The sequence below is a fragment of the Jatropha curcas genome, chromosome 1, assembly GCF_041381405.1.
Source record: "Jatropha curcas cultivar XTBG-Jc1 chromosome 1, XTBG_Jcur_1.0, whole genome shotgun sequence".
NCBI lineage: Eukaryota > Viridiplantae > Streptophyta > Magnoliopsida > Malpighiales > Euphorbiaceae > Jatropha > Jatropha curcas.
Genome location: NC_143151.1, coordinates 25,992,702 through 26,008,952, shown reverse-complemented (window position 1 = coordinate 26,008,952; position 16,251 = coordinate 25,992,702). Strand labels below are relative to the sequence as shown.

Here is a 16,251-nt window from a genome sequence, read left to right as displayed (position 1 = left end):
CTTGAATCTGTGAAAAATTCCTTTTCTATGCCTAAATGACCAAAAAAGAAGCCCTGAATTTTGGCTATTTTTGCAATTCTAGTCTATTTTTTTAATTTTGGCAATGGTGGTGTGAATTTATTTTTCATTGCAATTATAGCTTCCGTTTTATAAGTTGCTGGCATAGCCGTTAGTGATGTCTATTTTTTGACACATCAGCGCCACATTAACAAGAAAAAAAGAGGGTAAACAAAAGCTTTGAAAATTTTTGTAATTTTAGCGATTCTTTTAATTTTAGCAATTGATGCCATGATTTTTTATTTTGGCAATTTTTTAGACGTCACAATGAAAAAATGAGTTTGCTGCACCTATTGCCATAATAAAACAAAATTGACTAAAATTGCCAAAATAAAAAAAAAAAAATTTTATTTTTTTGGGTCATTTAAGCTGTTTATGTCTATTGCTTGCACTTTTTCTTTTTTTATTACAGTAGAAGAGACTTAATGAACACTGAATAAATGCTATTGTGTTGTGAGAAATAAAGCAAGAATTTAATAAGCACTTCAATTGGATTAAAAACAGAGGGTAACATTTTTATTTTTTTATTTTTATTGAAAAAACATTTATTTAAAGTAGTATACAGTAGAAACTCTTTAATAGTTAAAGGAAAAATTTTAATAATAAAAGTAAATACCTATGTTTGTCAGAAACAGAAGTATAAGTTCTTAAATTAATTTGGCTTTTTTTTTTTTATTTGTATGTAATTAAAAATATTTTTTATTTTTGTCCATTTAACCCAATCTTTGTTTAAAAAAATAAAAAATAGTTTATTTTTATGTATTTTAACTCGATCTACATTTTTCTGTAAATCTGTAAAATCAAAATAACTTTTATGTTTGGTACAAGGTAAAAATATGAGTTTTAATCCATTTATACAGATAGAGATGCCACAAAAAGGAGAGAAAAAAGGATAGGTAGAATTATTAAAATTTATTTTTTATGTATTAATGATAAATTTTTACTTTTTATTTGGTTCATGTGAAATTAATCTGTTCATGGTAACATATACATAATTAAAATATCCTTCTGTTTTCACTTCATTCTTCAGCTTATTTCTTCCTGCAAAACCAGGCTAAAGACTGGCAACAGAAACATAATTACAAACCAATAATGCTGAATTGAAGAATATAGAAACTAATTTTTGAACACTTCTATCATTTGAATGTTCGTTAAATACAACAAAAAAGAGCAGAAATTTGAAGAAAGCAATCTTCATTGATATTTTTCCCAACAAAATGCAATCTGAAATCAATCCAAATTCCGGTCTGTCTTCCAAATCCCATAGGGAAGTACCAAAAAATTGTCAACAAGTTAGCAGCCAAATTCCACGGGAAAAGAAGAAAAAGAAATCCCAATTGGTTGTGTTAGACAACAAAATGATCATTTTAGGAGAAAGGAGAAACCGAAGAAACCCCAGACTCTAAAATTAATGACACAAAAATGTCTCATCCGAAGTTATTATAACAAGAAAATCAGACAAAACAAAGAGCCTTTACAATTTACAAGTATCTGGGGGTTGGAAGTAATCGCAATGAATAAAAAATGACTGACCTTGTTGGATTGACGAATATGTGAAGCAGGACTGGCTTTTTGGAACTTGTGTTACGATTGAAGTAGATGCTTAAAATCGTGACAATCGGCTCCAACTTCATTCAATGCCAAGTATAGCTTTGGCACAATCTTAGCTAACATTAGCTTGAAACCAACCGAAGTTAAATTGGAATTGTCAATATTGCTTACAGTGGCTTCTTTAGTAAGAGAGCCAATTAAACTGCCTTTCATATATGCATCACAGGCCTTAAGAATGTAGTATCCGCGCCTTCTGAAATGCTCCTTCACAAGCTCTTCAAAATCCTAACAGTTATCATCAAAATCCTAACAGTTAGCAACACTATGTAAAAAGAAAAAGTCACAGGATAGTGAATTAAGGATTAAGATATCCCAAGTAAATAAGTAAAAAGTTCTCATTAGTATGTATAATGTTCACACCCATTAAAGTCAGAATCTAGTTTCTAAAAAAAATATCAAAAGCCATATGTTATTATTGAAAATCAGCAAAATACTACCATAGAACTAGTTCTTAGATACTAATGTCAATAACAAATGTTCTTCAACCAATATGATAACTTCATCTGTTGCAACTATAGATAGAAAAGGTGCCATCATTGACAAAATAAAAGTTATTTTAATAAAATAAACTCCTGAGATGGATCTAAATTGTCAAAAAAATACATTATTATCATCCGTGCATCATCAATCTTGTAATTCAAGAGCATCCACAGCCCCTCATGCGCTCAATTTATTCCAAATAAAAGAAGAGGCAAATTGGAATTCCTATTAAGCCAAATAACACTTTAAAATAGTGCAGCATTTGAATGTTCAAGAAATGCCATGATGAAGGTGGATGAAAAGGTGAGGAACAAAAGAAATAAACCTAAATGCGCAACAACTTGTTTGGGAAAACAGCAGTCAAAAATAAATAAATAAAAAATTATTCATTTAATTCATGTTAACCTCCCTCACAAAAGCGAGAAGATATCTTGGTGCAGCCAGTATTTTTCTATTCAAAGAGATTTCACCCAAAAGAATGGTACCGCAAGCAGGAGTATGCCAAAAACACATTAGCCAACCATCAACACAATCAAATACAACAACAGCGAGATACGTCCAATGCATAAAAGGGAAAGCGACTCGAGTGGATGAGATTGCAAAGAGAACTCATATTTGCAGGGATTGTACATAAAGACTCATGAAAACTGCCATTAAAGCATAATTTATTAATAAGATATTTCATTTGGTTCAATTGAAAGCAACAAAGATAACTCAGAAATAAAGTTTCAGTTAGCATATGAAAGCTGATAAGCTATAGCATTAATGGACTATATTCGTAGTTGTCAAATTGAGAATCAAATCGAGAATTGGTATCCTTATTTTTTGAATCAAGAATTGAATTGTAAGATTTGGTAAGTCAATTTAAAATTATTAATTTTATTAAAACATATTAAAAATTCAATTGCAAATCATAAAATAAAAGAGAATTTAATGACTTATGTTGTGTTAGTATCTGATTGTAATTTCAGAGTCTAACTGTAATTGAAAATTAGTTTGGGCATTAACTGTAAATATTTTGTTGCCTTGTGATGTAGCAGATATTGAATTGCAATAGTCCACCAATGCAAACATGGACAGATTAGTCAGTTCTTAGCTAATAATATCTGTTCAGATTCTTTCTCTCTTTAAGTTTGGGTGTTACTCGCTCTCTTAGTATCTCTTTTCTTCTCCCTTCTCTCTCCTTTTTTTCTTCTTTTTCTGCTATACTCTACCTGTCTCTCAGTAAACAAACACAGGTTAGGCATCGCATGCATAGGCAGAGCTACGTGTAATGGAAGGGAGCAAATTGCTCCCCTCTCTCTTCTTTTTTTTCAAAAAAAAAAAAAAAAAAAAAAAAAAAAAAAAAAAAAGAAAGAAAGAAAGAAAGAAAAAAAGAAACTTTTGCACAATCTTCTTCTAACTAATTTTATACTATTTTGCACAGCTACTTCCGGATCCTAGCTCCAGCCCTGATTGCATGGAGCGAATTTTTCTTTTTTCTTTTATTTTTTCCCAATGATTTCTGAACCACGTGAATCGACTGATTCATTGCTATGCCTACAATTCGCCTCTGATTCAATCAAGTAGCCTACGATTTATGTACAATTTCGATTCACCCATAAGATTTGAATCATTCAGCATAAAAATTGACTTGAATCAAACAATCTGAATCGTGAATCATACGATCTAGTAACACTATACTATATCATTCACCTATGTTGTGGTCCCAACATGTTAGAGGTCATAAAAAAAACTAAGAATCTAGAATGGAATATTTTAAGGAGAGAAATAAACATAATAACAAAACAAGAACGTGAAATTTAATAATACCTTGGGGGGCCTTCGCATCAGATACATCATTGTTTTGCAATTTAGTAAAAAGGTATTTTCATTATATGACAGTGAATTCTTCTCTCCTTCAGCCGATCCAACCTGCTTATCATATCCAGCTTCATTAAAATATGGCTTAGAATTGAGCACTAACCCCTGAAGTGAAACTAGAACTTGAAGGATGCTAGAAGACACTGGATCCCAAACTTCATTGCCTCTGCCAGTCCAGGTATTTAGAAGGCTAAGGCACACCTTGCCCTCCTCATACAAATTTGGGTTTATTCGCCAACCACCAGAATGGTAATATGCAGACTGCAGAATATAATGGATAAAGACAGAGAAGAAATAGAATTATTAAATCTTTCTATGTCAAAGATGTTGCATCTGAAGCATTCAATGTCTGGATTATGGTTCAAAACCAAATATCAATTATCAGTTATCAGTATCAGTATGTCTCACCGGTGGAACATCAGGATACTCTGGTGGAAGGTGAAAATCGAAACAAAAGAGTCCATCTTGATAGGGTGTTCCATATGCCCCAACAATTACCGCTCTTAAGAGATCCATTCGATCTTCATATACACGTACATAAATCCCATCTGGTAAACTTGCAAGTGTTAATGCCAAGTTCATATTTTTTTTTTCATCAATGTTACAAAACTCACGACAAATAATATACTGAAAATCCTCTTACCAGGCAAGTTGTTCTGAAGAATGTTCCAATCTTGCTGAACCTTCTTGAGCCACTTCCTTGCTTTGTTATTCTGCTAGTTCAATTAATAATAAAATAATCAAAAACTATACCGAAGTTGCAAGATAAACAATTAGAGATAAAGCCAATAAGTTTGTACATGAGTGAGCAATGGATCTCTGTAGTAATAGAGATTTATAGTTGTGCTGGTATGAAATTTTTTTAAAAAAAAAAAAAAGTTATGTTGGTATGATATTTCTCAGTATATTCGAAAAGTATGTGCCAAAATTAATGAACTCATATTAGGAGTTCTTATGATATCAATAAAAGTCTCCTAATTAAGTCTGTTACGTTTAGAGGAAAAACAAAACTAAATTGTAGCACTGCTGCACTGGCAGAAGTTATCACCATATTTTATATAAAAGACAATACATACCTGCCCGTCTGAACCAAGAAAATAATGGTCCAGAGGATCTTTAGTTATGTCAAAACGTTTGAAACTGCACGTGTCACCTTCAAAACATGTTGGAATATCTGATTTATCTGTGCTCAAATTGTATAAAGTTTCTGCTCCATTCGATGATACTGGCACCTCTGTGTCCAGGACAGCAAGATCCTCTCCATCACCATGTGTACTTAACAGACCACCATTATCAATGACATTAGATTTCTGAGAACCAGACTCATCACCAGAATCCCTTTCCTCGGAAATATGCATTATTCCTCGACTCTGATGTTCATTTTCACCTCTGGATTCAGAAAAATCTGGATGTACATTTTTTCGTGCCCTTGAGAAGATTCCTGTGGCTAATCTAGTAACAAAGTCGAGTGCAGCTAAAGGAATAGAAAGTGCAGGATTCCTTCTAGAATTATTATTCTCCTCACTCTCTTCAGCCTCATAGTTGACATCAGTTGCATTTTGCGGCCCAACTCCCTGAACAACGAAGACTTGCTTCATTTACTTGGAGAAAAAAGTGCACATCTATTACTACCACAGATAATCCTTTTTATTATATTATGCATTCATCTACAAAAAGACCAATCATCAGATAATCCTTTTTCCAAGACAGGGGAAACCAAATTCTATTCCTTATGTAATGAGTTTATCTAACCCATATACTTTCAATATTAATTAAATGCATATTATCTTAATTGCATCATTAAAATCCAGGGGACATATGTCAGTTTATAAAATGCCAACACAATCTCATTTTACAATCCTATGTTGATGAATCATGTCCTGCCAAGGACATACTACAAGTTACAAGAAACCCACAGATCAAGGTTGCTGGTTGCCCTTATAGCAATTGACATTTTACTCATTCTGAATTTAATAGAAGTTATGCCACAGTTTCAAACAGAAACAAACCTCTTGAATCTCAAGAGCATCCATCTCATCATCATTTACCGTTTCCCAACTAGCTGCATCATCACTTACTTCACTCCCAGCTGCAATTGAGTCATCATCATCATCATCTCGACCAACAACAAAGATTGCTTGAGGTCCAACCTTATTACAAACCAGAGAATCCATTAATCAGATTAGCAACAAGTTTAAGACAACCATTTCATGCTTTTAATGCTGAAATTTAAGTCGAAGAACCTAAAAGGAAAACTAAATGCAATTCAAAATCATAACATTACTCCAGTTTGAGAAGCTTATTAGATGCCAAAGTTTCTGTCCATACTCCATCCCCCATTCCGATCCACTCATAATAAATAAAAAAGATAAGGATAAAGACTCAACTGTTTGATAACCAATTAGACATCCAATGCATCTCTACACTGATGTTTTTAAGCAAACTATGAGAATGCAGGTAGCAAAAGATAAATAATGGCATTATAAGCACACATACAAAAGCCAAGAGGGCAGGAGGGAAAAAGAAGAGGCATTAAGCATACCGTTGAAACCATCCCATCAGCCCATGTGACTTCGATATCACCATTTCTAAGACCAGTTATATTTCCAACCCAAGTGAGATCTGAAAAGTCCACACAAGCTTCACCCTTGGAAACATCCTCTTCTTTCTTGCATCCTGAGCGTCTTTTTACACTTTTATTCTCAAGTGGTGCAGTTTTCTGCTTTAGTTCCCCTGCAGACTCACTATCAGAAGTTGATACAGCAGCTGGAGATAATCGCACAACTACATCCCCATAGGAATAATCATAATCTGGATGTCCCTCCAGCTCATACACGCTAACAATTTCCTCTTTGTCAAACTCACGAGGATCTTCTGCCCTGGCAACTGGCTTTAACCACCTCACACAAGCTGTTCGCTCTTTTGCATTAACACTTTTCACAACCCCAACACGTCTAGCTTCAGAAGCATTATCGTTATCATCCGAGGCCTTCTCCACCACATACTGTTCCGCAACGAATTCATGATCGCCAGGACTATCAATTGGTATCAAAGTTGTTGATTCCATCCCACGTCCTATGGTTCCATCCTGCCATGCCACATCAACCCTTGTTCTTGTATCAACAATCAGAACAGCTCTCTCAAAGTTTTCTTCTTTCTTTCGAACCTTCTTTTCTCTCCTAATTACTACTTTACGTATCTTCTTGCGATGAAGAGGCCAAGTTTCATGGACAGGGTCCTTTGAAACTGATGTTGAACTAACAAAAAAGCTAGATTCTAGTGAAGAATTACTTCCAATATTTTTTCCATTATTTCCATCTGGGACAACTGCTGGGTCAATATCCATGGATTCATTATTCTCATCTGATTCCTCTGGAGCAACCTCTTCTGAATCACATCCATTTCCCACTTGGCTAGCATCTGATTCACTTTTGCTTGAATCGTGAAGCCCTAACTTTGACAAACCTTTGTGCAAGGTGATTGAAGACGATTGCCTGATAGCAGGTGGAAGGAGACACCAATCACCGACTTGCCAATTTGCATGCGAAAAACAAGACAACAATTTCAAGTCCTTTGGACTCTGCTCCTCAATAGGGGTAGTTGAAGAATCAGGCCCATAGCCAGCAGATGCTATCCAATAGATGAACACTGATCCAGCAGTGACTTTAGCAACAGTACCTTCCAGCCGATTAGCTTTCCATGAGCCTGATAGCCACCGAACATTCCTCAGAACCGATGATGAGCTTGCCCTCACACGCTGCCCTGGGTAGTAAGGAGTATGCTCGTCTTCATCAAAGATACTCTTGGAAATTGGTTTGAGACGCAGTGGCTCTGCCCCATTTACTTTGCAAACAGAACCATCATCAATTAGCACAGTCACATTATCTAAAACATCATCAACTCTACCCAACCAGGGACCACGCACCACATAATCACCAATAGCAAACTCCCTTACCCGCTTCAACACTCTGGATGATACATCCTTTATAATAGATCCACCAGGGACTAACAAATCAACAGATATATTGACATCTAGCACAACACCCACTTGCCCAGTCGGATCAGAAGCCGAAGCAACATAATCCCCATGTAAGAATCCCCGATCAACAACTTTTATATCATTAACATGCTGGATTTGTTCTGTGTCATCCATCCAAAGTACTCGGACCTGGTCAGCCTGAAGTGCTTCATTCTTATGGTTACCATTAACTTTGTTCCTGCTACCGTCAGCATCACCATCACCATCACCATCACCATCACCTACTTCATCTTCGTCTTCATCTTCATCATCCTCATCTTCCTCATCTTCATCATCCTCATCATCAGTTATGCTGCTATCTGAATCTGAGTCACCGGCAACTTCATTCACTATCCCAATTACCCCACTCTTTTTATGTCTCACAATATCTTGTCTATAAATATATGGTACATTATGCAAGTTTGTAGCAACCTCACTCAGTTTGTTAACTTCATTGTTTTCACTATCTACATCAAAATCACGAGCCAACCCTCGATTTTGTTCACTTCCCATCTGAAAGCACGAAAGAAAATATGGAAAAATTATTCACAATGTTTATCAACAAGGCAAATTCGTCTGAATAAAGAATTAATTATGTTCTTATCATTAGTCAGCAAGTACTGAGAGCACTATGCCACATTTTACACACATCCATGAGAAAAGAATTAATTTTTTACCCCGTTCATTAGAAAAAACGAAACAAAGCACAAACTTTGACATAACCTACAATTGGTCAGCTGCCCTAAAGATGCAATACAAGGTGCATGCTTATTAGAGGGGGAGAGACAGAAAGGAAGGCAGGGAGTCATCAAGTCTTGTTAATGATTCCACAAAAAATGAAATACGTAAACACAATCTGAACCAAGTACTTCTAAGGAACAGGGCATGAGTTGTTCCCAGCCATCTTAAAACTCAATTTCAATAAAAACCCAGAAAAAGAAAAACTAATAACCAAATTACAAATTTGAAACTAAAACAAATGAAACACCTAAATGTCAAGACAAGCACAAACCAACATGAAATGCATATATTTATTAACATAAGGCCAGAACACAAACTCACAATCCAAAACACGCCCAAATTTCACCCACCAATAAAACATCATTCAATCACTTAAAGCCACTAAAAACATCAATCCGATTTAAAAAAGAAAAAAGAAAAAGAACAACAACGAGAAACAAAAGCATATCGCCACTAATAATTTTAAAAAAAAAAAAAAACAACCAACCAAACTAAAGCAACTCCAAATTTACAATACAAAATCAGCTCAAACTCCAGGTGAAGTTACCTCAATTGATTAAACCTCCAAGTTAAATGCAAAAACAATATAAAATAATAAACATTTAAAAAATTCAGCTGTAAAGAGGAAGAAGAAGAAGAAAAGGAAGATAGAAATGAATTTCAAATGATAATAAGATTATGAGAAGATCTGTAACAAAAACTACCTTTTGAAACGAATTAGATTGTTGAACAGATTTGTGTCGTTTGATTTTTGAAAATAAATAAAAACAAATAGAACGGCTATTGCCTCTTGCTTGCCGCTGTATTATATACTTATATGATCGCCGATGGAGAAATAAAAGAATATTGATAATGCAAAAATGAAGAGAGACAAGGGAGCTGGAATCTGGAAGCAGTGTTGAAGGGTATATTTGTAATTTAAGAAGCTGTCTCCTGTGCCTGTCGTTTTGGTTGCGATTATCTTCGTCTCGCGTGTTTTAACTGAGTTCAGAATTTTGATTACCAAAAACACTTTGCTAATCCTATTATTAGTGGCCCGTTGATGTGCTTACCAATTGCCAATTCGATTTTCCAAAGTGTCAATATGATTCTGTTTTTTTCAAAACAGAAATTGTTTTTTGGTAAATAAAAATAAAAATAAATAAACAAATATTTGTTTGCTTAAATTTTATAACCATGAACAGTCTTTCCAATTCTCAATTTTGTTTCTTGTCTTGGTAACATTTAATTTTGTTAATGATAAGTGTAATTATTTTTTTATTTGTGGCAATCATAGTTAAATATGAAAACGCTAAATACATAATTTAACCCTTGACCAAAAAAAATTACGACACTCTGAATTTTAAAATTGACCTTCTCAATATTAATTTTTATAATAATTCTATACATCCTTACAATAATGTTTTAGATTTTTGACTTTTATATATAAAACATTAATTTGTTACGTGGTTTAATATAATTTTTGCAATAATATTTTTTATATTTTTCAACTATTAATAAATATTTTATGGATATAATTTTATAAGTTAAGATATTTAATAGGTCAAATGAAATATCTAACAGATCCAATTTTATAAATTGAAATATTAAATAAATTAAAATAAAAATTAAGGGTGTAATAAATTTTTTTATAAAAAGCACATAGGGTGAATTTATATATTAAGCAATATTAAAAGGATAATAATAAAATTCTTGAATTACTAAAAATATCAAAACTAAATAATATTGTTAATAATTTAAATATTATCAATTTTTAATTGACTTTTTTAAATTTATTCATTCATGTCATAACTTCCCTCCCTTTGCTTAAAATATGTTTATTAAAACATTTTACGAATAAATTATGTTTCACTATATAACTAATTTTACTAAAAATAAAAATAAAAATATTAGTTTGCATTTTCCTCAAGACTGAATAAGATGGTTGAGTACTGGAGTCCACCAAACAAAGAATAATGGCGAGTTGTATAGAGTTGAAGCAAAGATATGTTTTTTTTTTTCCCCAAATATGCAAATCGTTTTCTACTTTTTTTCACACAGGGATTGTTGGGACAATCTCTTCTAAGGAAGTTGGATAACTAAGCAAATCACAGCTTATAAATGTAAAGTTATGGAGTCAAATTCTACTTCAATAAAAGTATATTAACTTGAACCAATCACATAAATTGAACTCGAATTTAATTCGATAAGAGTATATTATTAAGTTCGAATTTAACTCGAGCTTGATTCATTTATATATTTTTAAAAAAAAAATTCTCTTTACATATTCGAGTTTGAATTTAAGATCAAATTTATTCATTTATTAAATAAATTCAATAAATAGATTTTAACTCGACCCTTATCCTTTAAATTTGGTGAATGAGCTCGAAGAAATTTTTTTAAATTGAACTTGAAATTATTCACAAAAAGACTTGATTGATATTATATAAGTGTATATTTTGGAATATTATGGTTCTCTTACTCATATAGTTGTTCATCTCAACTGCATAATTATACATTATCTGCTTCTTTTTATTTTTCATTACATGTTATTTTGGATATATTTAATGGAAGATGCAAGGGAAGCCCGATTTTAGGACTCTTGGCTTTGCCATTGCCTCAAGTTGGAAAGTCACACTTCTTCTCATCTTCAGATAGGTCTTTCAGGCAATATAAAATGTACGACTGTTTGAAGGGTGCAAGACCATGGGGAGATATTGGCCCTCAGTTGTTATCTTATGTTTCTCTCATGGATTACAAATCTTTAACTTTTACCTTTATTTTATCTCCATTTATGTACATGCATCTACCCTACTTATTTTATTTTATCCCCGCTTATGCGTCTGCGTAGATTTTTATATGCAGTCTTGAGGAACTACTTTTCTAGAATCGATTTCCATAAGCATAATTAAGTAAAAATGAAAGTGCAAGCATTTCAATAAAATTGAACCCTTAGAAGGAGAGACAGATAAAATAAAAGTGTTCCATGAGAAAAAAAAAAAAAAAAATTGGCGAGTCAGTGAGTAAAGAGTCTCCAAAAGAAGAGGAACCCTAGACCAATAAGATAAAGGTAAGGGGAATGGTTCTACACTAGGAAAAAGATACCCTTGCGGCCTTGCTCTTCCCCACTTATTCCATTTGACTTCCCTTCTCGAGGGGAGGCTTGGGCCGATTGGAAGAATGCAAAGCTTGGGCCGATTGGAAGGTATTTTGAGTAAATCTCAGTTAAGCCTTTTTTTTTTTTTTTTTTTTTTGCTCGTGTCATATCAGGAGTCTATTAGTTAAACTATGGGTTTAAATTATAAAATATCCTCAATTATGTGACTTGTTGCAAAATCACCTTAAATCGATTTTTGTATTTTAGACACTTTCATTTGAAAATTTAAATATATTGACACTCTAATTTAAAAATTAAACTACAAAAAAAACTAAAGTGATATTAATATGAGACAGATTGATTTATATGGGTTAATTGAACCCAATGAACCAAAAAACTCAACGTTTTGCTCCTCTTTCTCCTGACTCAAAAATCTATCTCTTGCAAATAAATGATTCATCTTCTAAAATCCCACAATTACTGCGCTTTTAAACTCTCTTTCTCAGTTTAAGGACGTCATTATTGTTTGTTCTTTGTATTATAAATTTGATATACATGGGCTGAGCAAGCTTTTCTATTATTCAGTTTAAATATCAATCTGTGGCAGCAACGAATGCTAGCATGAAGAAGTCAAGATTGTTTACACAAATAGCTAAATTCGTCAAATCAAATATATTATCATTTTCGAGTAGAATTTGTCATTTGGCTCTCTTTATTTTCAATTTTTACTTCCAAAATGATGCAGCTTGTAGAAAAGTTTGGTAGTGACCCTAAGTATAGTGGTAACTGACAACTAAGTTAGAAAAACCGAAAAAACAAATCCTTCAGAACCCGCCAATCAAAAGCCAGAAAACCTCATATATGCATCAAACAACAACCTAAACACTTGAAAGTGCATCGCTTTCAACTTTTTGGGATTAGAAGAGTAGAGTCCATGAGCCCCTTTGTCACGACCCGTTTCCATGGACCGGACCGGCACTAGGGCCCAGGTAAGCTTAAGGCCCCCGAGGCCCGTAGTAAGCCTGAAACACTAAAATTTACTATTCCAATATAAATTTCAACTATTCAGCCCATATTACTAAATAAATAAACCTCAAGATTTTATTACATCTCGGCTCAAATTTATCTTCTACAAAATTCCACAGTTCGGCCCTAATTAACAATACATCACATCTTAATATGGGCTCACATAATTATATCGTCTATGTTAATACACGACTAATTGTACACAAATTCTACAACTGCGGAGTCACTAACTATTTTGTATACATAGCTTTTTATACATATAATTACATAGTAAAATAATTATGGAACTAGGAAAACTTCTTAATAGCCCTGTGGCGAAGAAATATAGCTTAAACCGTATTAAAGAGAAACTTACTTCCTGAAAAATTCAAACAAGACAAGTGAGTTTTCTAAGGAGTAATAATTATTGCACAACACACGCAGTCACACAAATGTGTAAACATATCAATCTAGTCATCCGACTAGTTATATGCTCACGCAGCCAGTCACTCAAATGGCATATCACCAGCACTCACAATCATAAACATCTTCATATAATCACATCACGTGGAAATTGGTCTGCGGCGTCACCGAAACCCCCGATGAGCCGTCCTCCCACATGGCCCATCCTCTCACGTGTGCACAAGGGAGCCGATCCCCCATTCTGGCCGACCGGTCTAATCCTCACTTGACCAGCCCTCTCATTGTTTTTCCATTCTCTCTTTTCTTTTCCATACCAACAGGTGGCTACCCGGTCGTCTCCATCAAATCTAGATCATCAGGCGCTCACAACAGGAGGCCACCCTGCGGGCTGCGATCAAATCTAGATTATCAGGTGCGCCCAATAAAGAAGCCAACCTGTGGTTTTACATATCATATAGATCACAACGGTAGGTGCACACGGGGGCGCCGATCTCCCATTTACCCGGCCGACGGTCCAGTTTCATAATTTATCATAATCAGGATCCATGCTTAATCGACCGTCCTCACAAACCCATGGTGACCCACTTCATCCCAATTCCACACAAACAAAGCACAACAATATCACAACACAATTAATCAAACATTGCAATCAAATGCAGACATATTAATCAATTAGACATCGTAATGCAATGCTCAATTAAACATCCAAAATCAATGCAAATAAATAAATAGTATTAACAAGAAACAACAATAATAAAATAAATAGCAATAATAACAATAATAATGAAAATAAATAAATATGTAAATAATTAAATGAATAATAAAGATAATAAAATAATTAGAGCACTCTATTTAATATTTATTAAGTTATAGAATTAATCTAAATAAACTTATTAATTATCTTATTACTTAAAACTAGTCTAAGTTCTATCGAAATTTCGGCAGCACCTCCCCTAAAAATTGAACTATCTACCTGCTCAAATATCACAATATTATATATATTTATCAATCAATGCACACAGCCCATCCGTCGGGCAATCAACCAAGTCGAGTTTCCATCCTCCATTAATAGCAATATCACCATTCAACCATAACTCGCAAATTAAAAATAACCTTCACTTGTTCCAAACATATTACCAATCATTCTTGTTCAAGGTATAAACATCATATTTAATTGTTATTAAAACTCTATATTAGTCACTAAACTGATGCATACTTTAAGTAACCCAACTCACAACTTAAACATATAATTAAGGCCCATCAATTTTTCTGTCTTTGACATGAAAATACAACTTCTAGATATAGCTAAGCGTTTTATATTTGAATTGTTAATTTAGCAAGCACATTGTTATCAAGCGGTAACCGACATAAGAGTATTAAATATATCAATACATACATATATCTGTTTCCATGCCGATTATATAAAATGGTACGAAGTATTTGAAATAGCTGCTGCCCACCAAAAATAATATAGTTTCCTAAACTTAAGCTTATACCGCATCAAGAACCTGGTTTACGACTTCACATACTCATCCGGCCAAAACACTACAATTCAAGAAATCAACTCAATAAATTGTTGCTCGCTCAAGGACTTCAAAGTTTTCTATTTAATACCCATGATATATCCATTGGTTTTGCACATTTCTTAATAAAATTCAGTTTATAACTCATTCAAAATGGAAACAAGTTAATAATTCCTTCATAGGATAACAAGGGCTTGAACATATAGCTAACTAGCTATCTTCAACCTAAAGAATGCTTAATTCTTCACAAGGATTTATAATAAATGTAATAATGTAACCTTCGATATAGGAATCACTTTATATACCAATTCAAAAGCAAAAATTCGAAATTCCTAATCACATTCAGCTAAACAGTAGCTAGATATATATAAATTTCTGCAATAGCCTAAGTATTAGCAATAATAATTGCAGTCATAATCATGCTACACTCATTCTTAAACTATAATCAAAGAATTCATGAAAATATACTGAAACAGGGTCAAAAATCAATTTACCTAGCTATAGAATGTGTGGAAAATTGAATATTTCCGGTTAAAATGACCGAAAATAGCTCGAATGCTCAAAACCGATACTGTTGGTGCGAACCTGGATGGAACTGACGAGGACTGTGGCCGACAAAGCTATTAGCGTCATTAGGAAGGTCTAATCGGCCGGTCTTTGGTTGATCTTGCCGGAGAATCGAAGAGAGGAGCTGCAGGAGACTGTGCCGATCGGAATAGCACAGCTCTCCTTTGCTGCGCCAGCGGAAACAGAGAGAAAAGGAAACTGGAGGTGGAGGAGTGGTGGTCGAAGGTGGAGGAGTGGTGGTTGAAGGCGCTGGTCTCAGGTGATTGGAAAAACGAGAGAGGGAAGGAGGAGGGGGGGTCGCGCGCTGGTGCTGGCGCAAGGAAGAAGAAGAAAAAAAAGAAAAAAAAAGAAAAAAAGAAAAAGAAAGAAAAAAAATCTTAGGGCTTCTAGACCATTCCGGTTCGATTCGAACCGGTTTGGTCTAATTTCAATGATTCGGCTCGACTTGCTTGGTTTTCGAGTTTTCGAATTGGTTTACGGGTCCAGTTTAGCAATAATAAAATACTAGCTGATATAATTTCATTGGTTGAAATAAAAAAATTAGTTTTTAAATGAAAATTCTACGAAATTAAATTTTCGGGTCGTTTCAATCTCCCCCCTTATAAAAATTCGTCCTCGAATTTTAGAGATGAGCAAGAAATAGGAATGCAACTAGAAAAGAAAGCATGTAAGGATATTTAACAAACAAATTATCATTTGATTGACATCCACGAATAAATGAATGAAAGGTTTCATTATAACTCAAAATGTATTCATTCAACCATCTATTACATTTATTCACTTGATTAAAACTCACAGGAAACTTAAGTCTATTACTATAACCTCGAATTTCTATTGCCAACAATCCTATTTAGTGCCACTTGGCTGAAGTTTACGAGAAACTTAAG

The 16,251-nt window shown here is 33.7% G+C and overlaps 1 protein-coding gene across 1 annotated transcript; it reads right to left on the bottom strand.

Moving 5' to 3' along the window:
* Window positions 1-1,133: 1,133 nt before the first annotated feature.
* On the bottom strand, window positions 1,134-9,746 carry UBC23 (ubiquitin-conjugating enzyme 23). The gene is made up of 8 exons (XM_012226422.3): window positions 9,475-9,746; window positions 6,554-8,542; window positions 6,021-6,161; window positions 5,088-5,585; window positions 4,655-4,724; window positions 4,420-4,559; window positions 3,961-4,272; window positions 1,134-1,893 (listed from the first exon to the last, which is right to left on the bottom strand). The coding sequence occupies exons 2-8, from the start codon at window positions 8,540-8,542 to the stop codon at window positions 1,642-1,644; spliced, it is 3,402 nt and encodes a 1,133-aa protein (XP_012081812.1). The 5' UTR covers window positions 9,475-9,746; the 3' UTR covers window positions 1,134-1,641.
* Between the last annotated feature and the right edge of the window lie 6,505 nt (window positions 9,747-16,251).